The sequence below is a fragment of the Clarias gariepinus genome, chromosome 16, assembly GCF_024256425.1.
Source record: "Clarias gariepinus isolate MV-2021 ecotype Netherlands chromosome 16, CGAR_prim_01v2, whole genome shotgun sequence".
Taxonomy (NCBI): domain Eukaryota; kingdom Metazoa; phylum Chordata; class Actinopteri; order Siluriformes; family Clariidae; genus Clarias; species Clarias gariepinus.
The window spans coordinates 29,935,611-29,962,532 of NC_071115.1; the positions used below are offsets into that span (position 1 = coordinate 29,935,611).

At 38.3% G+C, this 26,922-nt stretch overlaps 1 protein-coding gene across 7 annotated transcripts in view; it reads left to right on the forward strand.

Moving 5' to 3' along the window:
- The window catches only part of rbfox1 (RNA binding fox-1 homolog 1), a 283,330-nt gene that overhangs the window by 241,575 nt on the left and 14,833 nt on the right, over positions 1 to 26,922 (forward strand). For 5 of the 7 annotated variants that reach the window (XM_053514709.1, XM_053514712.1, XM_053514710.1 and 2 more), the window contains 8 exons: positions 3,798 to 3,941; positions 5,234 to 5,287; positions 6,686 to 6,778; positions 8,532 to 8,592; positions 9,630 to 9,683; positions 16,142 to 16,274; positions 17,856 to 17,895; positions 24,347 to 24,411. In XM_053514709.1, the coding sequence (XP_053370684.1) occupies positions 3,798 to 3,941; positions 5,234 to 5,287; positions 6,686 to 6,778; positions 8,532 to 8,592; positions 9,630 to 9,683; positions 16,142 to 16,274; positions 17,856 to 17,895; positions 24,347 to 24,411 (644 nt within the window). The remainder of the gene's footprint in view (positions 1 to 3,797; positions 3,942 to 5,233; positions 5,288 to 6,685; positions 6,779 to 8,531; positions 8,593 to 9,629; positions 9,684 to 16,141; positions 16,275 to 17,855; positions 17,896 to 24,346; positions 24,412 to 26,922) is intronic. The other 2 variants (XM_053514708.1, XM_053514713.1) reach the window with 2 other exon arrangements.

The window sequence follows — 26,922 nt, forward strand, 5'->3', positions numbered from 1 at the left end:
TTCTTCTGTCCTTTTCTGCTTTTCTTTCTTCTGTATTTATTTACATCCTAATGCCAAAACAAATAGATTTTATTGAATCTCTCTTTAGCACGATATTTGCTTCAAGAGAACAATAAGTTGGTCATGTGACATTCCAGGGGTTCCCTGACCCGCCCCCCCCCGCCCCCTCGGCCTTATCGCTGTTCTAGTACTGAACATACCTGTTTCCAGCTATGATCTCACCAGTGTGGTTCTTCGGCAGGCTGATGGTTAAAAACGAGGCCCCGTGCATTCGAGGCGTTCTAATTTGACCACCGCTGCTACGCTCTGTCACTTTTACGCCTGATACTTTACTGCCGCGCTTCAGTGGATTACCTGCTGTCAGTACCTCCTGCCTCTGAGTGGGTGTCATTCTTTTTTTTTTCTTTTTTTTTTTAAATATATAACTTGTAATAATACACATTGCTGTCTTTCCCGAGGCTGTTCGTGTCTTAAAAGACTTACCCGAGCGATTCTTTACGTCTCTGTCTACTTCTCCTTGCCTTAGCTTGCGGCGTTTGCGTTATTGATGTACGTATCGAGATCGGCAGGGTGTCGTCTTTCTTTTATATACATATATCTTGTTCCAGCCTTAATATGCGACGCTGCTGATGGAGTAGCCCAGAGCACTTCCTGTGATAATAACACACACAAATTTGAAGATGTTCAAGACATATTACACCAACATAAACATGAACCTTCAGAGACACAATGCTGATGTACTGTATAAAATATGTTTTTACAAATGTACAAAAAGATTGCGCATTAGGAGATTACAGTACACCGAACAGCAAGCTGTTTGTCCGCGTCCTGCATCCTGGTTGTTTAGAAGGTGTTGTTTAATTATCTAGAACATCAGCGCTTTATATTTATAGTAATGCGCACGTCCTAATACTGGTCGTTACTGTCTCTATAGTAATGGCTCGGTCTCAGGAATCCGTAAAGCACACACCTTCCATGAGCAGATTCAAATTGTGTTGCACGTTTGGGTAACGTCCATTTAACATTCATGCATGGAAGGAGTCTGCAGTGTCAGCACTTTGTTTTAGGAGCTTTGCAGTTTCTTAGTAACGGCAGGATTTTTTTTTGATTTTTTTTTATAAGAAAGGTTGCTCAGCTTGTTTATGTATACTTCTTTTTCCACACCTCTTCCTCTTTTTCTACACCTCCAGCTCACTTTCTCTTTATGTCTGTTTTCCTCTCTTTACCTCCTTCTTTCTTTCTCAACCTGAAGTCTTTCTTTTTACATCCATTTATCTCTCCATCACTTTGTCTCTCTCTCTCTAGACCTCCATCTCTCTCTTACTTTTATGTCGATTTTTCTCTCTGCACCATCTCTCTTTCTCTCTACACTTCTCTCTTGTGTTTTTTTTTTATCTTTTTTTCTCAGCTTTAAATGCACTAAACAGTAAGTGCATCTATAAACAGATAAATGGTTCCAAATGTTGTTCTGCGATTGTTTAAACACCCTTAGTGATGGGGATTAAAACCTTTTAGGACTTTCCACGTCATCACATGTCCATTATTGTCCTATAGCAGCATGACCCTGAGTGTTTGATTTTTTTACTCTAACAATTTGTTCACTGAGATGCGTTATTTTAAATGGTATAAAATGACACAATTTGGGAAAGAAATGCCATTTTGACAAGAATTTGTTATTGCAAACTGCTGGACTTGAGGACAGCAGGACACTAGAGGACGGGATGTCTTTAAAGACTGGGCAAAGGGTGCCACAATGATTGCAGTCTTCTAAGATTTTAAAAATATCTCCAGGCGCTGCTGAGCTGAGCTGAGCTAAGCTTCCCCTCCTGTTTGATGAGGCAGTAGTAAGAAACATAAACATATGCGCATATTGTATACACACACACACACACATGCACACGCACACGAAGAGAAAAAGGCTAACTCTGGAAATTCTCTCCAGCTAAGGCAGTATCTCAGAAACATAAAGCCCACACACACATTTAAAGCCCATCACACACACTACACACAGGCATGAGGCCTGGCTCGGAGGGAGATAGGCACAGAGAGCTGGCCGTCAGTCAGCCGTGGAAGAAGAGGAGAGAACGGAAAGACAGAGGGAGAAAAAAAGAGAGAGAAGGAGAAGGCTGCCATGTCACTTTTTACCCACAGGCTTGCTTTTTTTTTCTTTTTTTTTACACCATAACTCCCCTCACAAGAACAGCACCAGCCATCAAACGCCAGTGCATGTGTGTGTGTATGTGTGTGTGTGTGTGTGTGTGTGTGTGTGTGTGTTTATGTGTGTGTGATCCACATATGTTTTCCATATAGAACAGAAGTCAGGAGCAGGTGGCTAGAAAGAACCTTCCACTCGCAGGGTTGTTGAGATGGAGCCGAGGCTCCAAGGGGCATCACGGAGAGACAGGCTGAGCAACGAGGGTCTTATAATACTGAGCACATGACACATGGTGACTTTAAAGAGTCTCAGGTTCTCTAAAATAATATTTTTACACATTTTAGGTCTGAATGAAGTCGTCCCGGTGCACACACATTTTGCAGTGCGTCTGGTGGTGGGTGCCATTACTTTTGAAAGCAATCCATGAGTCATTTTTTGTGAAAATAAAAATATTGAGCAAAAGGAATCCACACTGGGTTTTCCTTCCAGGAAATTTTGCCTTATTTCTAGGAATTTTTTTTTTTATTTGTCCTTTGAGAAACCAAACAGTTCCTCCTTATACTCTTCAGGGTTCCTCGGGTTTGTCCATTTTAATTTCTTTCATGAACCCTTAAAAGATATCATGTAGAACCCTAAAACAGAGGGCTTCCTTTGCAGAAAAGGTGCCATTTTAGAAAGTGTGAACGTTTCAGTAGCTAAAGAACATTCAGGGAATCATGCACCCTTTACGGGTTCTTCAAGAATCCGTTGCATAAAAAGGTTCCTCATAGCACCCTAAAGAGAGGTCTTCTTTGTGTTGATTTTTTTTACTTTCTGTCATAAATAAATAAAGGATGTATGAAGAATCTGACCACACAGAGCTTTCCGTTCAGGAAATTAGACCTTGCTTGAAACCATCCTTTAAAGAACTTCTCAAAAGAACCTAAAGGGTTTTTCTCAGAAAGGACCCACATTAGAAATATTCTATTAATAGCTTTGGCATTCAGAAAATGTTCAAGAGAGTACCCTTTAAGTAAGATGGAAGCAATAGTCATGTAACATACCCCTGCGCTCTTCACAGGTTCCTCAGCATCCTAAAAAGGTTCTTGAGGTAGTCCTGTTGGCTTTCTCCCAAGGGTGACCCGTAACAGGTTGAATTCGTTGTAGAATTTTTTTCTTATGAAACTCTTTTAGACAGCTTCAGTAGAACAATTGCTATCTAAAGAGCACATGTGCTCTTCACAGGTTCCTTAGAATTCAAAAAAAATTTCTCCAGGTATTTCTATTCGCTTTCTCTCAAAGGTGACCCTTAACAGGTTGAACATTTTCAGGAAAGTTTTCTTTACAGAACCAATTACCAATTAGTATAAAGAACCAAATTTTTGTTAATAAGAAAAAAATTGGGAACTACAAAGGTTTAATCTAACACCTTAACGTTGCTTCAGGTTGCCTTCAGAAAGAACCCTTGGAGGTTAAAGGTCTAAACCTATAACATGTAACTTCCTTAATATACCACAATAACACAAAGCTAGAACTTTTTGGGAAACCAAGAATTTAGCGTTTTTGTAGCATTCATAAAGTGAAATACATGCCTTACAGCTGTTAGCATAACTCCTCTCTCTTTCTTTCTATCCATTTCTCAATCTATCCGTCTCCTTCACAGCAGACAGACGACGCAGCACAGACAGACAGCCAGCAACAGACGCAGTCCTCCGAAAGCACGGAAAACAAGACGCAGCCGAAGCGACTCCACGTCTCCAACATTCCCTTCAGGTTCAGAGATCCAGACCTCAGGCAAATGTTCGGCGTGAGTACCTGCTTTTTTCCCGCCCGCTCTCTCACCATCTCAGCTCGGGTGTTAGAGTACATCTGTTTACTACGCTCGGGGTCACGCTAGCATGACGTTGAGCACCGGAGCAGATACGGGGGCTTATTCAGAATGTCACTCTAAAAATGTACCTGATATTCAGTGTTTGGTGCCTATTGGCCTGAGATAAGCCGCGGCTGCGACATACAGAATAATATTAGCAAAACATTCTGTTTCTCAAGTGGATTGTCTACACATATTTAGGAAAATTCATTACATGCACAGGTTCGAGATTAAAAAGGTAAAATGTTCTCAAATGCCCTGTGACAAAATCATCTGTTTTGTCTATCTAGCTAGCATTACTAGCAAATTTTATGAACATTTACGAACAATGATCTTAGAAATCCTGTCAGACACGCTTTTGTTAACTAGCTTGCTAGCAATAATATTTTACTGTATATTATAGATCTTGAAAAAAAAAATCCTCTCAGGAATCCTGTCAGGTTAGCTGGCCTAGCAAGTTAGCTAGCCCTAACTAGCTTCTAGTGGGATTGGAAATATGTGAATAAGCCTATCAGTTAAAAATCCTCAGAAATTCTTAAAGATTGCTAGCTGCTACTTGTGTTAATGGGGTTAGTTCGGTGTTGGTGCTGAACATTTTGAAAGATTTGTCTCAGATTAGAACATTTTAGCTAGCTGGTTTGTGTTAACGATGACAGTTATGAGAATTCATGAATGTCCTTTCAGAAACCATGTCATGTTAGTTAGCTTGAAAGCACTGCGAGTGAAAATTTATGAAATAGGCTATTAACTTAAAAAAACAACAACTGTAAAATCCTGTCAGATCTTTGCTAGCTGTTTAGTGATGAATGCTAACCAGCTAGAAAAACTTGAATTATTTATATTATATAAAATCACCTCAGGAATCCTGTCAGATTAGCTTAATTTTGCTAGCTGGTTAACGTTGGTGGTAAATATTAGGCGTAATATGATCATAAAATCCTCTTAGAATGCTGACAAGCTATCTGGTCCAAGTTATACTTAGCGAGCGTTATAAGTGAAATTGTGCGATTGTAAAATGAATTAATAAATAAATAAAGCTACAAAATTTAGCAGTAAAAAAACAATGACAAATTCTCTTAGAAATTCTATTAGATTAGATGATGTTAGCCAGCTGGCTATCATTAATGATTAAAAATATCATACATGTTCATGAACATACAGTGAGTAATGACTAAGTGATGAAAAAAATAAATATTAATTGGTTTTTTATTTGTTTGTTTTTCTTTCAGCAATTTGGTAAAATCTTAGATGTTGAGATAATTTTTAATGAGAGGGGATCTAAGGTATGTATTAGAATCTGTTTCCTTTGCATGCTTTTTTATGATGATGATGATGATGATGATAATAATAATAATAATAATAATAATAATAATAATAATCTGATGCTATATAGAGTGCAGTGTTGCTAATATTTTTTGATTTATTTATGTAAAATAAGATCATGATTGCAATTTAATTAAAAGTGTTTTTCTTTATTTTTATGCACAAGCTATTTCTGGAGAAAAGTTTTTTTGCTAACTGTACATGCAAGCTGCTGTAGTTCTGCTGTTTACTCCCTGCGCAAGCCCAGATTTACACTAGCCACTCACATTAGATTAGTTGTAATAAATATAACATAAGCATAAAACTTGTTTTTTTTTTTTTTTATTAAAAGGCTGAGCATCGTATGAAATTCATCGTTTAAATTGTTAACACAGTCTCACGGTGGCAAATTTGTCAGAATTAATATGTGAAAATATTAGGTGTGGTCGGGGCTAAACTGTGTGCTCGACACCCTGATTACATCAGGAGAAAAAGTGGAGAAAAAAGTAGGGGGGAAAATCCAAAGCTTAAGGGCGGGGCTAATGTTTGCACCTTATTGAACAACTTTATTGATACGAAAGTGAATTCATTCCAGCTTTTATATACACAGTAGGTAGATACGTATTATACTCATAACTGTAGACAGTACTAAAACTAAACTAAAGATACAGGATTACAACAGTCATAACTCTAAAATTATTTCCATTGTAGTGTCAAAATGGATTCATGTACCACTGCGATAGCTAACCTCTTCCTAACTAATATTGTTAATGCTTTAGCTTACATTGTTTTTTTTTATTCAGTTTCACTTAAAATTGTTGACGTCGTCTTAAATTGGAAAATCCATGGCGACGCACATGACATAAGAAAAAGGGGCGGGGTTAGGCACATTCACTGTTTCGAATTCCTTGCAATTTGCCGTGAGATTGTGATTACAGTAAATAATTTGTTGTTTAAGTCGTAACGCACATGCCCCAATGAAATCCTGAAAATTTTATAATGCTTTAGTCTAGGTTACTGTTATAGCCATAATGACATTAGATAATGTTTGGTTGTTTTTTTGTTTTGTTTTGTTTTTTTCTTTTTTTTTTATTGTTTTCTTTAGAGGTTCTAACTGAACTGGTAAATTATTGTTCACGCCTTTGGCTTAATGGTTGCCCGTCTTGATGCTTGCATGGCGCAGGGGCAAATAAAAAGGAGCAGGGAGGTCTGTAAAAGCAGCAGCAGCAGTAATGTGTAAAAGAATGGCAGCGAGGTAGAGCTCAAGGGTTTTGTTTTCATTACTCTTTACCGTTTGTTTGGTTGGTCCTCGCGATCGTTTTTTCTGACTGAATTAATGATGTGCATGTTGTTCTCCCCCCTCTCCCACCTGCATGCAGGGTTTTGGTTTCGTAACTTTCGAAAGTAGTGCTGATGCGGACAGGGCGAGGGAGAAATTACACGGCACGGTGGTAGAAGGCCGTAAAATAGAGGTGCATGTAACAAATATTTCCCTTCTCGAAAAACAGTACTCTATATTTTATCTTTGTTTTATGTTGTTTGTTTTTTGTTTTTGTTTCTTTCTTTGTTGTTTTTATCAGTGTTTTCTCTGTGTCTGCTTTACTCTCATTTAATACGTCGATTCCTCTTTTACATGTGTGTGTGACACCCCTCTTTCCTGTTCCTCACCCCAAAACCCTGATCCTTACCCTCCCCACACACAAACACACACACACACACACATGAACACACACACAAACATACCTGTTTGGTTTCGCCTCACTCATTGAACTCTGACAGTTGTATCGCTTCAATATCCGTCTTCTCTAATATTGCTTATCACTTTTTTCTTTAAGTTGCCGCCCGCTTGGTTTTTTACCTCGTTTCGTTTTTATTCAACAAGCAAACGGGTGCAGTGTGTTGTTTCATCGTTAGATTCGCGTCCCGCTCCAAATGTAACCCGCCTTTATCCGGAAGGATCCTTTAATTGGACCTTTTCCAATTTTCGTCCTCAAAAATAGAAACGGACAATAAAAATCCAATTTTTTTGAGAGAGAACTTGCATTATGCAACTGCGAGGAAGCAATGAGTCTCGCCACCACTGGTTTCCCACTCAACACTGTCTCCACTTCTTTCTTTCCTTATTTATTATTATTATTATTTAATTTTTTTTAATAAGTTTCCAATGTGACGTGTTGTCGCATTTTAGTAAGACATTGCATATTTTGCTTCTCATCCCCTCCCCTCCCTTTCTTCTCCTACGGTAGCCCGTAGAGCCCTCACCAAACTCTCACTAGCCAATACACACACGCTGAAATCCGAATGGTAAGTGGAGAAATCCATCTGCCATCTCGCGCTGCAAACCACGTGACCTTTTTTTTTTCCTTTTTTTTTTTGACTTTATTATTACGTTCTCCTTGATACTGTTTTCTCTTGGTACACGTGGAACTTTAATAGATGCGTGACAGGCACTGATTGGCTTGGACTTGACTCGTTGCACATCTTACTCCGACTGTTAACTCCATTTATTGTGTTAACCAGTGCACCCTGTTTTTTAGCTGTCGTTCAATCTGGAATGCGTTTCTTTCTTGATTTTTTTTTTCTTTTCTTTTCTTTTTTTTTATTTATTTGATTTGATATTCTTGCAATGAAACGGAAAAGGCTCTTGGCCCGAGTGTTTGAATGCTAAATGTTGCTTCCTTTCCAACAATTCCAACCTACTCTAAAGTTTTCGTGTATGTTGCACAATGCCTCACATGTTTGTTCCGTCTGTTTTCCTTTCGTTTCTTTCCTCTTTTCATTTTGAACTTACATTTTTCCTTTGTTTTTCCTTTAACCTCCTCCCTCTTTCCACTGCATGCACTTTTATGTGAGATAAGCATTCCGTTTGTTAAGTGCATTTTGTGTTTGTGTGTGTGTGTGTGTGTGTGTGTGCGTGGGTTTATTTGTTTTCTTATATTTTTTCATTTTCACATTTACTTTTAAGATGGTCTTATGTTTCGATGACGCATGCTGAAAATCTCTTCACGATGACACTGTTGTAAATGTTGATTTATTTTGCTTTGTATGTCCTTTTTCTTAGTATTGATGAATGAGATCTGTTTAAAGTCAACTCTTGCTTATGACAACTGTAATTATTCGGATTATGTTCATATTTATTTTAGTGTAATGCATGCGTACTGTTGACATATTTGAAGCCGTCCTATCCTGCCATGTCCGTACTGACTTTACTCTCGCTGTGCTCAGGTGAACAATGCAACAGCACGAGTAATGACAAACAAAAAGACAGTCAACCCATATGCAAACGGTAAGAGTCCGCTAACGACTTTACACTCTTTTACACACTGTGTCTGTGGGAGAATAACTTCACAAACACTTACTGTCACTGTTCAAACACTGCTCCAAGATAGTACCCGACTAGTCACTTTTATCTCTGGTTAAAGTAGGATTTGTGTGATGTCACTATTTTTAGGTTGTAGGTTTTTTTAATTACTGCCATTAAACCTGATGAACAACAGCAAAGAGCAGCATTCTTTTTTTCCATTCTTTTGTTCTTTCTGTTTCTTTCTTGCTTTACGTTTCCTTTAATCAGTCCTCTATCTACTGTATCTATCTATCTATCTATCTATCTATCTATCTATCTATCTATCTATCTATCTATCTATCTATCTATCTTTCTTCTTTCTTTTAATTTGAATTCTTATTTCTTTTTTCCCACTTTTCTTTCTTTCTTATTAGCTTAATTTCTTTCTTCTTTTTCTCTACCTTGCCTCTTTCCCTCTATCTTTCTTTCTTCCTTACTCTCTATTTTTTTTACTATCTATCTATCTATCTATCTATCTATCTATCTATCTATCTATCTATCTCTCTTTTCCTTTTTTCCTTAATTCCTTTTTTCTTTCTCTCTCTCTACCTTTATTTCTTTCTACCTTACTTGCCCTCATTCCTTTTTTCTTATTATTACGAACCTCTCTTTCTCTTCCTTACTTGATTATTTTCTTTATCTTTCTTTCTTTTTTTTCTTTTTTTTCTTTCTTTCTGTTCTTTCTTTCTTTCTTTTTCTCTCTCAGTCTGCTTTCTTCACTGTCTGTCTCCCCCACCACGTCTAACTCAGAAACGGGCCTAATAATAATAAAATGGCCTCAAAGCCAAATCTTTATTTTTATTCTCTGTGTTTAAAAACAGCAAATGTTTGTCAGATGAAACCAGTGACTAATGAAATGATCCCGAGAGCTCTGGTTTCCTGTAAGATTAATAAATGCCCAGCTAGGGCCTTGCAGCTTTAAGTTATCATGATTGAACTACGGCTGAAGTCTGATCTCTGTCCTGTCTCTCTCTGTCCAGGCTGGAAGTTGAATCCGGTGGTGGGTGCAGTCTACAGCCCAGAATTCTATGCAGGTGAGTATGTGTACAGGGTGTGAGCTCTGATCTGTGAAAATCAAGTCATGTCACTAAGAACAACTAAACTAAACTAAAAGCCACTTTAATATTAATTAATATAATGTAGTGGTCAGCACTGTGGCCTGGCACCTCCAGGAGCCAGTTCGATTCCCACCTCAGGTCTGCGTGTGAGGAGTTTGCATGTTCTCCCTGTGCTTGGTGGGTTTCCTCTGGGTACTCTGGTTTCCTTCCACAGTCCAAAGACATTTAGATCAGGCCAACTGGTAGTGTGGGTTTATGTGCCCTGTCACACATTGGCGTCCCTCATCTTTATTGTTCATGCTCCATTTTTAAAACATTATTAAAACTTAACTAGTATCGGATCAGGGTTTATTCTGTTCAGGGTTTGTCCCAGGGACGTTCACATGAACCAGGAACATGCTCATGTCATGGACATCTGTCCAATCACTAACCCAAACACTGGCATGTTTAAGTGAGGGTGAGGAGATCAGGAGACCCAGAGGAACCCAATGAGAGAGCTCAGGATTGAAGCTTGGAGCTGTTTACTGGATGAACAAAGCAGCTAGAACCATGAGCAGCTAGTCACAGGGAGCTTCAGGAGGAAGGCTGCAGGAGCACCACTTTACGTTTGAACAGGATGAAAAAGTCAAGAGTTGTGCACTACTATTGGGTTAATTAGGTGCAGAACATCAGGAACTGGAGCACACTTCATCATTTACTTAAAAATTAATCCTTTTCCAACACTTTGTATCGATAAGTTTTTCTATCAGCTAGTGTGAAATCTCTGGAGTGAACCACAGGCTTCTCTGGCACAGGGTTGGGCACAGACTTGGTTCTGGCACTGGGAATGTCTGTGTGTGCATGTGTGTGTGTGTGTGTGTGTGTGTGTGTGTGTGTATACCCCACCAGCAGGGGGTTTGTGGACTCCATTGCAAACCCAGCATGCCTCTGTGAAAACAGTGGGATTAAGAAAAGATGCATGCTTCTGGGGTCTGAATTCATTCCCAGCTCCAAGAGGAAGGAAGCATTTTTTGTTGTTGTTTGTTTGTTTGTTTGTTTGTTTGTTTGTTTTAACCTCCCTTTTCTGCTAAAAATGATCATTGTGATCAAATTTGAGAATAAAAGACGAACTGGTTTAGGTAAGCAGGGGTCGGAAACAAAACAAAACAAACAAATAAACAAAAAAACCTAAAGACTCATTTCACGAGGAAATCGAGGAGCTCGGATGTGTTTTTTGGGGGGAATTGAAATCAATATTTTCAATTTCTCCAGTCGTTTACCTAATTTGTTGCACGATCGCGAAATCGATCCGCTTTCGTTTCACTTTTCCGTCCGCTCAGGACGAGGCATTAGAGCGAAAGGAACCCATCAGATGCTCTGCCGTTTCATCCTAATTATAATTAGTGGCTCATTAATGTGGCATGATTGGCCTGACTCTAAGAAAGCACTTCGAACCGTTTCGCTTGACTGAGGGATTTTTTAAAAATGGGCGTCGACATTGCAGTGCATCTTTAATCGCGGGGCCAAATAAATTAGCGCGAGTGGCTCGTTCTGGAGCGGCCAGTGTTTTCAGAGAGATCTTGTTCTGAGTGTAAGCTTCAAATATTAACAAAATGCCACAATTTCTTTAACACCGCAAAGCCCTGATTATAATATATATATAATATATAATTTTGCAAATAATTGAGACCACTAGCACCTTCCGCAAAAATGAAATGAAAACCATAATGCACTCAAATGTTTTTCCGCGGCTAAGAGTCTCAGCCGTACCACGCTTGAAGTTTTCTATAAATGTCGATCGCTTTTACGCCCTCGTTCACCAAAAATTTCGTCACAAGTCCCAGTTTGACTTGAAAGCCCTCATATTTGCCATAATTTTCCAGAGAATGTGACACGTCCTGATGTGAAATTGAGAGAACGCTCAGCATGCGAGGAACAATGCGTCCCGACCCCGACACGTGTAAGGAGACGATTAAACGCCTGCGTTAATTAAGTCCTCTTTTTTCCGAACGCATTTGAACAGCGTGCACACTTTGAGATAAAAACGCCATTCGGATTACAAAGGCAATAAAGACAGACGAGAAGAGAGACTCCGACGCCGTGCCTGAGCGTCGTCTCCTGAAAATATTAAACAACTAAATAAATAAAAAGACGCTTTCATATTTAATTTTATATTTCATTTTTTTATATTTATAATTTAATTGCCTCTCATTTTGCGCTCTCACCTTTCACATGCAGGTTTGTAAATGTGGAGGTTTTTTTTTTTTTTACATCAGTAACAGCTTCAAAGCTAAACATTTTTGTACGGCATTAAAGTTACAAGAAAGCAATTTTACTTTAGAGTTTACAACATTCCTGGTTCAATATTTACACTGCTGAAGATTATCGTTTGGTGACGGTATCACCACTCCCACTGTTTTTTTTGTTTTGTTTTTTTTTTAAAACATTTTACAAAAAAACAAAAAAAAAACATGCTGGCGTGAGCACATCAGCACGGTGTTATAAACATTTATGTCTTTAGAGAAGAAGGAATGCAAAATAAAAGGGTAAAAAAATTAAATATGGACGAATGTTCCTAAAAAAGTAAATGACGAGGAGTCACTGTTTAATGTTTCACTTGGATCCAAAACGTCAACTTGCACTTTAGTATGACGTTCGTACCGCCAGAGTGAGGAACTGTGGTAGACTTAGAAGGGGTGTGTGTGTGTGTTTGTGTGTGTGTGTGTGTGTATGTGTGTGTGTGTGTGTGCTTGTGCGAGAGAGAGAGAGAGAGAGAGAGAGAGAGAGATGGACTTTTATCGTTGGATGACGGCCAGCGACTCTCCACCAACTCCACACTGTCACTATTCATCAACATGCTCTCTCTCATTCTCACTCTCTCATTCTCTCTCACTCTCTCTCTTTCCTATTTTTTCTCTTTTTCATTCTTTTTACATTTGCTCTTTCATGATATCTTTCGCTTATTCTCTCTCTCTCGCACTTTCGATAGCTTTATCCCATTTTCACTTTCTTCCTCTCATTCTCTTCGATTTTCTTTCTTTTCTTCCCTCTCTGTCTGTCTCATATTTCTTTCTCTCTTTTTTATTCTCTCCCTGTTTTACTGCTTGTCTTTTTTATTCCCTCTCTCCTTCTCATTCTCTCTTTTATTTGCTCTCTCTTTCTTTCAGTCTGCCTTACAGTCTCATTCGTCCATTATCTCTCTCCCTCTCTCTCTAATTCTCTCAGTCTTTCATTCTCTCTTTTCATCCACTATCTCTATCTCATTCTCCCTCTTCTCTTTTCCTCTCTCCATTATACACTCTCTTTTTCTCACTTAATCTGGCCTTTTTTTGTTTCTCCTTCCCTCATTCTCTTCATTTTTACTTCTTTAATGCTTCTCTATATCTTTCCTTCACTGTACATTTTCACTCACACTTCCATTCTCTCTTTCTCTCTCTCTCTCTGTCTGTTTTGTCTTTCTCATTCTTGTGGTTGTTTTGCTCCTTTTTTTCATGTTTTATTCTTGCCTCATTGTCTTGCTTTTCCTTCCTCACTGACTGTTCTGTCTTCTGCTCTCATTTATTCTTCACCTCTCCCTCCTTCGTGCCCTCCTTTTTCTTCCTCACACTTCCCCTTCTTTCTTTCTGTCTTTTTTTCTTGCTTGTGCTCTTTAACTTCCTCCCTCAGTCTGTCTCACACACACTGACTTTTCTTCAGCTTCTTTTTCCAGTATCTTGTCGTTTCATCTCCCTCGCTCTCCGCGGGATTATGTCCCTCCATCCCTCTCTCTTTTTCCTTGCTCTCAGTCTTTCACCACTCCTGAATGATGGAGAGTAATTCAAGTTACAGTATTTTGTGATGCGACTGCAGATACACTTGCGCACACACCAGACCAGAGAAAGAGAGAGGGAGAGAAAGAGAGAGAGAGAAAGAGAGAGAGAGAAAGAGAGATGGAAATCACGAAGATGTATAATGATGACCTGTAAGTTCATATTTTTGGTTGTTGGTATGATTTTTTTATTATAATTCATGCAACATAATAATAGTACCTAGTTTGCTAACAATATTTTAGGTTGTAGTTTTAATAATTAGGTGGCTGAAAATAGCGAGGTTATCTATGTGGTTATTGTTGGTTAATTGAAGCGTAATGCAAATTATCAAGTATTTAATGTTGGTTAGTTAAAATTTAATGTAAGTTTGTAAGGTGTTAATGTTGGTTAACTAACGGTTTCTGTAAGTTAGTCGGCATTTAATGCTCTCTAGTTAAAAGTTTTTAATATATAATTCAAGTTAGTTAGGTGTTAGCAAACACTAGCAGATATTTACCAGTTCATGTTGCATTGTTCTTGTTATTTGGCAGCTGAAATTAGACGAGCTAGCGGCTGGTTAATGTGAGTTACGTAGCTAAGGTGGTTCTTTAGCAGGTGAACTTTAGTGTAAATAAATTCTGTTGTCTTTTCTAGCCGCTGAGCTCTCAGTGCTTGTTTTAAAGAAGAGATTTAAAGAGTTTAAGAAAGATCTAATGAACAGAAAGTACATTTCTACTAAGTAGCTCATTTTTATAATGTTTTTTATTATTAGTATGCGTATAGGAAATATCTTTGGGGTGATATGATTATAAAGTAGGAGGCTGGTTTTTTTGTTACCATTAATTTTAAAAATGCACATCACTGTATCTCTCCTTCTTCTCCTTCCTCTTCTGTCTTACGTAAGTCACTTTGCATAAAACCCATCAGATCAAATTAACAGATGAAATATATCATAAATTCTAAAATCTTTATTTGTGATGTCCTTGATTTAAGAAAAAAAAACTCCAACACGAAGGCCTGGCTTAAGGGTTGAACACTTGAAGGTGAAACAAAAAGATTATTGTGTTCACCTTTATACCAGAGCTCTTTTCTTACACTAAATCTTTTATAGGCCTAATGAATGATTCAGGGTTTCTGTTATATTTTTATTTTACCACATTGTTTTAAACTGTATCATTAATGAATGAAAGATTCTCAGCGCATCAGTTTCTTCCACCTCCTCCTTTCATGACCATCATCATCTCCATTGTCGTCACCATCAGCATCATCATCATCAGCACTACTCTATTAGGATTAATGATTTTTAAAAATATTTTTTTTTACTGTACTTTTCTCTCTCGCTGCTCTCATAAAGTTCTTAACATTTTACTTCTTTGCATCTTTTATATTGCGTTTCTTTTTAATTTGAGTTTTAAATAGATGGGGTTTTTTTGGGGGAGAGAAGCTTTAGAGTCGGATTTATTGCTTTGTGCTTAAATTAGCATGCTTAAAAAAACACAAACCCATAAAAATAAATTGCATTTTCTTTCACTGTAGTTTCACTTTCAGTTATGTAATGCTATTCATTTACCTCCTGTTTTACTTCCTGGTATTTTTACTTTTTGTTATATAATAAAGTAAACAATGCTTTTATGGTTTCGCATCGTGCCAGTTTAGTGGTTAGAATTTGTGAGAATGTTGTTGCTAGGCAGCTGGGCAATCTGAACACCCAGTAGGTAATGACTGAAGCTTGTTTGTTTGTTTGTTTGTTTGTTTGTTTGTTGGATTTTTAAGATGAAAAGTTGGAAAGAGAGAGGAAATGTTCAGAATATCAACATTTTTCTTAGATGTATTAATAAATTGCCAAGAAGGAAAAGTCTGTTTGATTAAACTTAAGCTAGATATACTTAGCATTGACTGCTAACACAATTCAGACTCTGAGGGGAAAAAATGTTGCTAGGCAACTCGGCAATGTGAATGCCCAGTCAAGTTGTTAGCAAAAGTCAGCAACTACAAGTTCAGAATGACGACAAAAAGGAGACAAAAGTATTTACCTCAGAAGTGTTGCTAAAATTTCTCAGGAAAGACTCCAAAATTAAGCTGTAAACATACTTGGCATTTCCTGAACTTCTGACCTGTGATAGTATTTAAATTTTTTATGTGATAAGAAATGTGATATCTCAACCTGACCCAAGGTATAGCTGTGAGTTTTCTAAGTTAGTCCTAGCTAGGCTGAAAAGTTAGCATAGATCACCCAAATGCTGTCCACTCCAAATCATAGGCTAGCTAATTTGTATTATTTATACATTTGTTGTAGTTCTTTTTTTAAACCTATGTCCTTTTAAAAGCGGTTTCTGTTTCGACAAACATGTTTGGTTAAAATCAGATCTCTTATGACCGACTTTATAGCATCGTATGCTACTGCGGAAAGAAAGTGAAAATAATTAGCTACTAAGCTAACAGCTATTCTAACCCTGACAGTGTTATTTCGTCTGTATAACAGCTTTCCTGACAAGATATTTAGCTAGATATTAACTTATTGTTAACTTAACTTAAAAGTTTTAAACTTTTAGTATAAATGTAGTAAACTGACATTTTGTGAATTGTTGCTAACCCTATGTCTGTGTGTGTGTGTGTGTGTGTGTGTGTGTGTGTGTGTGTGTGTGTGTGTGTGTGTGTGTTATACAGTGCCAGGCTTCCCGTACCCAGCTGCAACGGCGGCTGCAGCCTACAGAGGGGCGCACTTAAGAGGGAGAGGACGCACAGTGTACAACACATTTCGGGCAGCAGCTCCTCCACCACACATCCCGGCATACGGAGGGTAAGAGGCCACGCACCTGAGCACCTGAGATAAAATATCAAAAATAGAGTAAATCTCAGCACCTCTGTAGAGCCGCCTATTAATAAGAGGGATGTTCAAGTCAAACAGGGACTTGTGATGGACCGAGGTGGCTCAGAGCCCACTGCAGCCGTTCCTGTGAACATTGAGCGAGTAGAACGTCTGACGCTTGGAAAGTGACAGATAACTTGAACACTCATTAATCAACACCACTTGCACATTATAGAAACTAGGCGGGAGTTATCGCCACATCCCTCGTACAGTCTTGACCTCACTCCAAGACATTTCCACATGTTTGGGCCAGTAAATTTTTTTACTTTGATGGTGTCCAAGCACTTGTGAAACACTACGATAGCTGCGTTAGTGTGGCAGGGGATTATATCGTGAAATAAAGGAAGTTTTTTTTTTTTTACTGGTCCTGTATGACTGTGATCTGTTATTCCGCGCAATCAAAAGTCCTGCTTTGACTTGAACACCCCAGACATGTTGTTTATTTCCCTGTCAGACCTCCAAAGGGATGAAATTGGCTTTCTTTCCCTTTAATCATGTCGGCTCAGTGCATCCTACCGTTTTTATATTTTGTACTTTTGTTGAAGCTGGCTAAAATCAGTTTTAAATGATCTCCTAGGCACACATGGCCAGGAGTGCGAGAGAACAAAATTGGTCGTGCTCTCTGGGCTCTCTCTTCCGTGTCAGTCAGAATAACACTAGCAGGAGTCGTAGGCACCGGTCAGGTCTTGTATATGGAACAGGGCGGATTGTGACATGTTTGATTCACTTCCCGGATCTGAGTCGATTCAGAGTCTATTCACTTTTTTTTTTCCTCTTTAAAGTCTTCATATAAACGTTTAGGCTTTCAGTTATATTTTAACTTCCTGTGTGAGAAATGTTGGCAAATATTCTCCTCCGATCTTCACCTCCATATTCTACCTGACAGAAGTGATTGTGAAGACGCGGAGGCTCACTCCGAAATTGTTTCCTCTAACATTGTTCCCGTAATACAGTTACCGCGTACCTGGGCCGTATTTTAAATGACTCATTTGGACTTATTGCTCTTTATGAGAAACACTCTCACACTTTCGGGTGTACTGATTTCCGACGGGGATCTTTTTCACGCCGGCATTCTCCAGGGTTCTGGAGAAAATAAAAATCACATAGCAGTCTCTAAATCAATAATACAGTCAGTAAACGAATATAAAACGCAAACATAGAATAGAGGGGGGAAAAAAAACCTTCATGCAGCTGACGACATTAAATAAAGGCTTCCATTCTGTTTGAGTGAATATTGCCGCATGATATGTTTTTCCTTTCTATTTGTTATTCATTTGCTTTGAGCTCCTCCATTTAAAAAAACAAAAAAATAAAAAACAAAATGCGAGTGCCGTCACTGTGAATGGATCAATCTGAAAGAGGAATTGTATTGGTGTTTGAGTGTGTCTGAGTGCAGTTATGAACGTGCTCATGTTACTTAAGTCCAGATTATTAGATTGCACAGTGTTTGCACTTGAATGGGAACATGCACTTACGTGGAGTTTTTGTCACTTTGTGTGTGTGTGTCTGCAGCGTCGTTTACCAGGACGGATTTTATGGCGCAGATATCTATGTAAGTATGAACCGATACGCAAGTTTTTTCTCACACCACTTGATTCCACCTCATCTCTGATTTGAACATCTGTTCCAGTTTAACCCTCGTGTTGCTGAAAAAGCAGCAAAAAAGTCTTGTGCTAATAAATCTAACAGAAACTTTCTAAAATATTCATAAATAAAATTCAGCTACACAGAAAAAAAATATGTTTAAATGTGCTGCAATTAAACATTGTTGGAACTTTTGGGAAATATGAAGTCCTTTTTTTTTTCGTTTTAGTAAATATACCGTATATAAAAATATATATATATATATTAATTGTCCAAAGAAATTCTGACTAATATGTTTATCACAATGATCATTTCTTCTTAAATGAAAATAGATTTTAGTCACTTTGATAATTTTTTTTCTTTTAAATGTGTTTTTTTTTTCCCCCACACACATATCAGACCTGGACAAATGTTATTCTAATTAACATAGAGCAATAATTGTTTTGTATAAATAATTTCGATCATGACATCGGGTCAGTTTGTTTTCTCAAGTTTTCTCAGTGAATATAAAAAAAACGATACAATACATAAAGTTATTGCAATAAGGATATATAAATATAGAACATTTTTAGAACAGGTTTATGGTTGCTGTCACTTGACCTTCAACTCTGATCTCCGCGCCCACCTGCTGTCATTTGTTATTCGGGGTTTGTTTCATTGGTTTAAACTTTTTACACAAAGACTAAATTTAAAGATGCTTGTTTGTGCACATTGCTTTTGTTTATTATAATTGTTATTGCGATTTGGGATTCATTACATCATCAGCTGTTCCATTCTGCACCTGATTAGCATTTTTGCACAAAAGCTGCTACATTGTCCAGATGACTGCTAGCCCATTCAGTGTGTTTCTACATTTCAAAGAGAAAACATATCTGGTTTTGGCCATTCTTGGTTTTGGTGGAGTAAAAATATGTAAATATGTAAAAAAAAAAAAAAAAAAAAAAAAAGGAAGATTTCTTCATTCTAAAACGTTTGGTGTTTTCTTTGAGGAGACTGGTGTGCCTTATGTTACATGACCCGAGGTTACAGGGTACCGAGTCCTGTATTTGCTCCATCACAACTTGCCTACCTGTAATATGAAAACAAATGCTACAATAAACCAAAAATTCACATGTCACGAAGATCTACTGGAAGAAGCCCACTTCCATCTGGACTACAACACCACCACAATTAAAAATTCTCGAGCATGTTTAAAAACATACAACCTCCCCTGCTGAAAGAGAAGATGAGAATAATGCAGGTGGACTTGCCGGGCCACTTGATAGGTAGATCCCATGTTGGTCCCTGTCTGAACACTTGCCAAGCAGCACTGGAGCACCAAAGGAAACCGAGTTCTTCTACTTTACTCTTTACCTTGTACACCATGAGGTTTCAGGGCAGGTTAGATCTTTTGCCATTTTCATGAATTTTCTGATGTTTTTTTGCATCATGGATAGACAGGGAACAGCTTAAGAACTTCATGGTGTGGTATGGAAAGAACCATCTACTCCTCAGCATGGTAAAGACCAATAGGGTGGTAGTGGACTACTAAAGCATTTAGCTGTTGATGCCTATAAATACCTTGGTGTCCATCTGGACCACAACCTGGACAGAAAAGTCTACTGGAAAAGGATGAGCAGACTACTTACCAAGAAGCTGAAACACTTTAATGCTTGCAGCAAGGTGTTTGAGATCTTCTAACAGTCTGTGGTAAAGCTGGAGATGCAAAAAAAATAAAAAAAAAAAAAAAACTAAGATTGTCTTAAACTGCTCTCTGAAGAGTTTTGATGTGATGGTGGAAAGACGACACTCACAGCCATACTGGAAAATAAATTAGATTAGATTTATCATCCTCACTAATGCAGATAAAATAAAGTTTGGCGTAACTGATGATTTGACGGCAAGGTGGTTGTTTGTCTTCACTGCTTTGGCTACAACCCAGCTCGTGTCTGCTCCCTGGCGCGCCCTTTCCGTTGACTCCAATACATCGTGCACACCAACAGATGGACTGCAGTCGGTAATCGTACACTTACAAAGTCAAAGGCTCCCACACGTCCCAGAAAACCAGGACATTTATAGACGTGTTTTACAGTCATGGAAGAGACCTGGAAAATAACACAAGCAATAAAACGTCCTGGAAAAATCAGTGAGATCGTTAAAAAAGTGGCTGCGGTTGCAACGTTTCGAGTCATTTCTCCTCAACTGGAATGTCTTTCTTCTATAAAAGCAAATTTTCGGTGCTTTGTAAGAAATTATATGCTTTTAGGGCAAATAATCCACAAAAGCTTGGTGGAATGAAAAAGTCGAAGTCATCCTGGAGTTACTAACTCCATGTTGATTATTTTCCTATAAAAGCACATCCAGTAGTGTGTATACGTTTCAACACTGGAGACTCCTTCCATAAACACTAAACAAACATTTCTAACAGTTTCACAATTTTTTTTTTTGTTTGTTAAAAAAACACACATCTATCTATCTATCTATCTATCTATCTATCTATCTATCTATCTACAGTATCTCTTTGGATTATGCAAATTGCTCCACGTACATGCCCTCTTGAATGAGTTGTTACTATGGAAACGATAACATTTTAATATAAAAATATTGATAGAAAAGAAATCCGCACCTTCTTCTGATTTAATGCAACTCTTAACTTTCAGCATCTTAAGTCTCTTGGGGATGCGCTGTTATTGGAAAATAATCAACACGTGGTGTTTTATTTCTTACTCGTTTCATGCACTTACGTGTCACTCTCGTATCTCGTCTCTATAAATGTCACGGTGAGAATTACAGAGAAATTACAAACACGGCAGCAGGTGTGACAATTATCATCTCTTTTACACAACAGCACTTGGCCAGACAAACACACGCCCACACAGGAGCACCCGATCCCCAGCAGCAGGGTTTAGTGGTGCAGATATGGAGCACTTCACTTTCCGTCACCCTCTCTCTGTCTCTCCATCTCTTTCTCTCTCTCTTTGTCTGTCTCTCTCTGTCTCTCTCTCTCTGTCTTTCTCACTTTGTCTTTCTCTCTCTCTCTCTCTCTCTCTCTCTCTCTTTCCTAGCTGCAAGTCATAAAGATAAATGATGGCTTGACTCTGGATCGGTATTAAACTCCTGACCGCACCGTCACTCCTCCTGAGCCAGCGGCTTTGTCCCAGTGCTCAGAGTGGCCTCGGGAGTAAAAGGAAGCTTTAAATACGGGTTCTAGATGTTCCCCCGTTTCTCCCTAAAAAGCCCAGCCGTTCTCTGAAACTGCATGAGCAAATGATTTGGCAAGAGGGCTAGCTGGAACTGAATTAAGCAGTGAGTCATCATGCAACGGGATGCCAGGTCTTTAGAATCCCAGCATTTATTTTTCATGATCATGCACCAATATTCAACGGCATTGCGATGTGATGAGCAGAATTACAATAGCACTACCACTGTGGTTTAGATATTTTTTTGGTGTGTTTTTCAGCACAAACATATACTGGATTGTGTTGGTCCTCTTCTTTCCCAGGAAAAAAAATAAAAAATAAATAATAATAATAATAATAATATTAATAAAAACGAAAAACAAGTCAGTTCCTGTTATCGCTTATGTTATAGCAGCTGCAAACAGTGATCACCTCCCCAGCCCTTTATTATGTCTTCTTTTACAGTTAATAAAACCAAATTTACAACTTTCTGCTTGCAGTTTTACCTCGAACTGACATTAGAGACTCCTTCCGCCTGACAGAAAACTTCCCTTTGAATGAGATGTCACCATGAAATTTTGCATGTTTTAAAATATCTCCAGAATTTTACCTTGGTAAAGGTTTTAGTATCTTTAGCATTATTGGTGATTCTTGTTATGCGTATACCTGGCAACCCTAGTCAAGCAGGGAAACCCCATTTTTGGAGCAGAAAGGAGAGCGAGGAAGGAGTGATGCAGTGTTATGGCCTGGAGGAAAGAGAGAGGGAGAGAGGGAGTGAGCGAGAAAATGCTGCAGTGTAATTTCTTAGAGTAGAAGAGAGTTAAAATGAGGATGCGGAGAAGACTGAAGGACTTTTGCTAGATAAAAATCGAGAGATGTCTGCGTTCTCCAGATTCACACAATCAGCATGTTTACGCCGATGTAATTCTGTACGACAAATACAAGAAATTGGTTCATTTTGGGACGTTTATTGGATGTCACTGGTCGATCTTTAACGGCTGTAAAGCACACAGTGGTCTGAATGATGTCTCGCCGCACAAGTACTCTCATAATAATAATAATAAGAAGAAGAAGAAGAAGCAGCTTGTAATATCTAGGTGTTGCTTAGGTTACTCTGGATGTGTGTGTGTGTGTCTTTTTTTTTAAGATCTTTGTTTCCCCCAAGCATGCACTGTATTAGTTTTAAATGGTAATAAAATAATCTTACATTTTACAAACATGAGAGGTGCTAATAGATGACAAAAGGTTATGATCGAAAGAGCGCCTAGTCACGGGGCTTTTAGGATCAGTACACGTAGTGAAAATAATAAAAATGTCAAAAATTGGTACAAGACTGAAATTGTAGAGCAGAAATAAAGAGAGAGAGAGAGAAATTAATAATAAAGAAATATTTTGAAAAGAAAAGAGAGGTGAAGAGAAGAACATGGTAAGGTGAGAGGGCAGTGATGGAGAGACAGTGGAAAAGGGAAGAGGACAAAATATAAAAGGGAGAAAAGAGAGAGAGGGAGAGGGGAGCGCTGAAGTGTGACAGCCTGGAGGACGAGTGTACCATCCTTGATGAGGATGAAGGAAAGAAGAGCAGGACCGCAGAGAGAGAGAGAGAGAGAGAGAGGGCAGGGTGAAGAAGTGAAAGAACAGGACAGAAATTGAGTTTGGAGAATGGAGTCTGAGAAGTTGCTTCGCTTCTGTGTGAGATTTTTGTTCAAGAGAAAAACGCAGAGACAGGGTGTGTCCGTCCTCTCGGCTTAAGATTTAGATTCAATTATTTGAACCGCTCACGTTACACTTCCACTCGTCTATAGAGGTATATTTAATATCAGAGACTAACTACAGACATGCAGTGAGGAGTAGGGAAAGTAGGCGCGCAGTAAAGAAGCTAGCTAGCGACTGAAGCTAACCAGCATTTAGCTACAAGCCCTGTAAGGAAACGGAATGGCGCGGGAACACTGACAATGTGTCAAATGTGTCGCGAATATCAACATTTACCTCAGATACGTTGATAAATTACTACGAAAAGACTAACATTTTGCTAGGGAGCCAACAAATGCAGACTGCCAATCAGGAAAGCTAAAGACTGAAGCTAGTGTTAATAAGTTAGTAATAAGCCGAGTGAGAGTGGAAACGATTTTCCTCAGTTGTTCTGGGAAATGACTAATAATAGCCTCAGTTTGACTAAAATAACACTGTAAATATACCTAGCATGAATCGCTAACCAAGCTCTAAAGCTGAGTTGCTAGGCAGCACAGTGTTGCAAAGGGAGTTCGCTAATGAGTGAATCTAGCGCTTACAAGTGTTTTTAAAAGACCTGTTAACGGTGGAGCGATGATGGAAATGAAACAGAATTAACAACCTTTTTGTAGTTCACTAAGAAATGGATAAAGTTACAGTAAATATACTAATGCTAATTAGGCTTCTATGGATTCTGCCATGTTGACAGATAACAATGAAAAGTATTTGTTGTTTGTTGTTTTATTATTATTATTATTATTATTATTATTATTATTATTATTTTACTATGAAAAAATTATTCTGGATTCAATTATTTAAACCGCTCACGTTACATTTACACTCTGAAGTCTACCGTAAATTAAACAGGAATTTTATTAATAATATTAAAAAACGGTCTTCTAAAGCTAACCAGATAAACACAAATCAATCCTTAAAACTCAAGCAGCACAAATACATAAATGACTACCTTTTTTTTTTTTTAAGCAACTGCTTATATAAAAGTCCTGCCGGTGTGTGTGTCAACAGGGCAGTGTTCAAACATCAAACTGATGTCATGTGGAACCAAAGTTTATATTCCTTACCCATTACCGCTACCCGGAGTGACATCACCATTTTATGATTTGTTTATCAATCATCAAACCCTATTTAAAAACATAGTTGTAGTAGTGCAAAAAATGGCTAAAATGCTGTGGATTTAAAGGGCTAAAGGGCTCATTAATCAGTATCAACATCACTGGGATTTATACGTTGTGCTAGCTTTGTTCTCAGACCTCTGCTACTTCCTTCTAAACTTGGATTGTCTTTAATATTTCTATACATATTTAATATCTGGGTAAAAACCTGAACCAGAACCTGAACAAAGCTAATGCTTGTGGTTTTCATAGAAACATGTTTGATTGTCTTAAATATAGTTTATGATGTTAAAGGACATTAAAATAATGATATGGTTGTGGTGGTAGTGGGTGGAAAGCAACAAGTGTCCCTTATAATTGTTCCTTCGTATGGTTTTGTGTGTACGTGTGTGTCTTGTAGGGCGGTTACGCTGCCTACCGATACGCCCAGCCTGCCACAGCTGCCGCTGCCGCCTACAGTGACAGGTAAGACACACTCTACTACTTACACACACACACACACACACACACACACACACACACACACACACACTAGATCTCCAGCAGAGCCTTGCACTCCAGCACGGATCAGTTTTGCTTTCCTTTTTTTTTTTTCTCCCGAGGTCAACCCCCCCCCCCCCCCCCCTCACCATCCTCAGAGAGGGAAAAAGGCCATGCAGATTTATTAGTCTAATTCCCATCTCGAGGCAAGTTAATTGGCAAATTAAATCAAATGAGATGTCACGGCGAATGTAATGGCAGGAGGCATCCGCGGTGGACTGCGACTGCCAAATGAACCTGCGGTACCGAGTATCACTAACCCAATCTTCGACTGTCTTCGTTTTACAGCATTTGTTTTTTTGCCAAGAGTGTTCGTAATGTGGAAATAAATACCCAAATCCATTCCTATGATTCTGTATTTTAAGTGTAGACATTTCTAAACGTTTCACCTTCACCTTCATTTAGTATTATATTACACTATTTAATTTAATGTTATATCTCTTGAAAAAATAAATGGAAGAGAAATTTAATTAAGGCAAGCACAACATTCCTTTCTCTGAGACATAGTTTGGTATTAAATGACTGCAAATTAATGCAAATTAAAATTATCAAACTGTACACTCACTCCAAATGTAGTCTTTTAACCAAAAAGGTTTTTTTTTAACTGTTTGATGTTTGCTTTTATTTCCACTGAAACTATACAGCTAAGGTCTCATCCGAAAACAAATACAATATTTTATGTTATTTTTCTTGTTTTAACTGGTTTCCAGGGAATCTAATTAAAACTAGATGTGTTTATGGGATTCAAAACTAGATGTGTTTATGGGATTCATTGTTGTTTAGGCCACACCCATTACTAGTTTCATATTTTGGCGGCTAAAGAAATGTTTTTTTGTTTGTTTGTTTTTTTTTGGGGGGGGGGGGATTTTTCCTGATTTTCTCCCTAATTTAGTCGTGGCCAATTCCTCCCCGTCACTAGGGGGCTCCCACATTAAGGCTACTACTACCATTCAGTCGGGAGGGCCGAAGACTATCACGTGTTTCCTCCGGACCGCGTGACATCAACCGACCGCATCTTTTTGAACTGCTTGCTCCGCACCGTTAGGGGCGGAGTAACACACTCGGAGGAAAGCGCTAGCCGCTCCTTCCACGTGCGCGAGCTCACAGACGCCCCTGATTGGCTGTAGAGCCGTGATTAATGTGGGAGCACGAAGTACCTCTCATCCCTCCCCTCTGAGAGAGCTCAGCCAATCAGCTCGCTCTACGCCTCCGGCTGTGAGAGGTAACAGCATCACCTGGGGATCGAACATAAAAGAAGAGCTCCTCCCGCTGCTTGTTGCTCAGCTCTGCTGTTCTCTGGAGGGGTGCGGCTCAGGAGTAGCTCGTTTACATAGACACTGAAACAGCACTCTCTGATGGGGAGTGAACCAGAGGGAGTTTAAGGTATGAAAAATGCCTCACTGAGGAGTAGTTCAGCTGGGACGTTAACACAGAGACACACAGAGCTCTGAGGCCTGTGTTTTAATTGTTAAAGAAATCCGTCAAATACGGGACCTTTAAGGGCTGAGATTTTCATTAGGCAAAATTAACCTTAAACTGTAGCTTGTGTACAAAAACTTATTTAGTTTTTTTGAAAAAGCAAACATCAAACATGTCTTCTCTCTAAGAAATAAACCTCGTCCACTACAATGTACCACAATTAGATACATTTACTCAAACCGCTTGCTTGCTTCGTGTTACCTAACATATGACGCTCGTTAGCTAAACTGTTAATGCTTGCTAGGTAGGTTGGCCGCTAATACACGTTATTTTCCTTAGCTTTGATTCGAGATTTTTCACCTGAGATCTTGCCGTTCTCTTAAAAATAATCTCAAGCCGTAATCCGAGGAGATAATATACTCGGAAACACATTTGACACTTACATACTACAGAAATTATTAACACATGAAAAAAATGTAATAATAATAAAACAGCAACACAACACCTGCATAGAAGGATTTCAAACTTGAACATGTGAGTACACGGTAGTTTTCTTTTTTATTATATATATATTTTTGTAACATAAACAATCTAATCTAATTAGTTATTACTCCCATGATTATTATTATTATTATTTATTATTCATTCATTTTATGATCTCCTATCTTTCTGGACAAATTTAATGGCCTAATTTTATATATTTTTTTAAATAGCTGTGTCATAAATGTTGCTGTGTATAAGCCCATATTCGAATAAAAAAAAAAAATAAATAATAATAATAATAATAATAATGCACATTCTCTTGAAGGGTGCCAATAACTATGAAATTGACTCTGCTTCTTGATGGGAGATCGTAACATGAACAAATTATTAAATGGTTTGTCAAATATTAACATTTCATTGACATATATTTTTCCAAGGTTTACTACTATCTTGTATATGTAATGTTTTTTTTTTCCTCACGTCACGAGTGTGACTTTCTGTTAAAGCTGTAACAGGGGATCTCTCTCTATATAT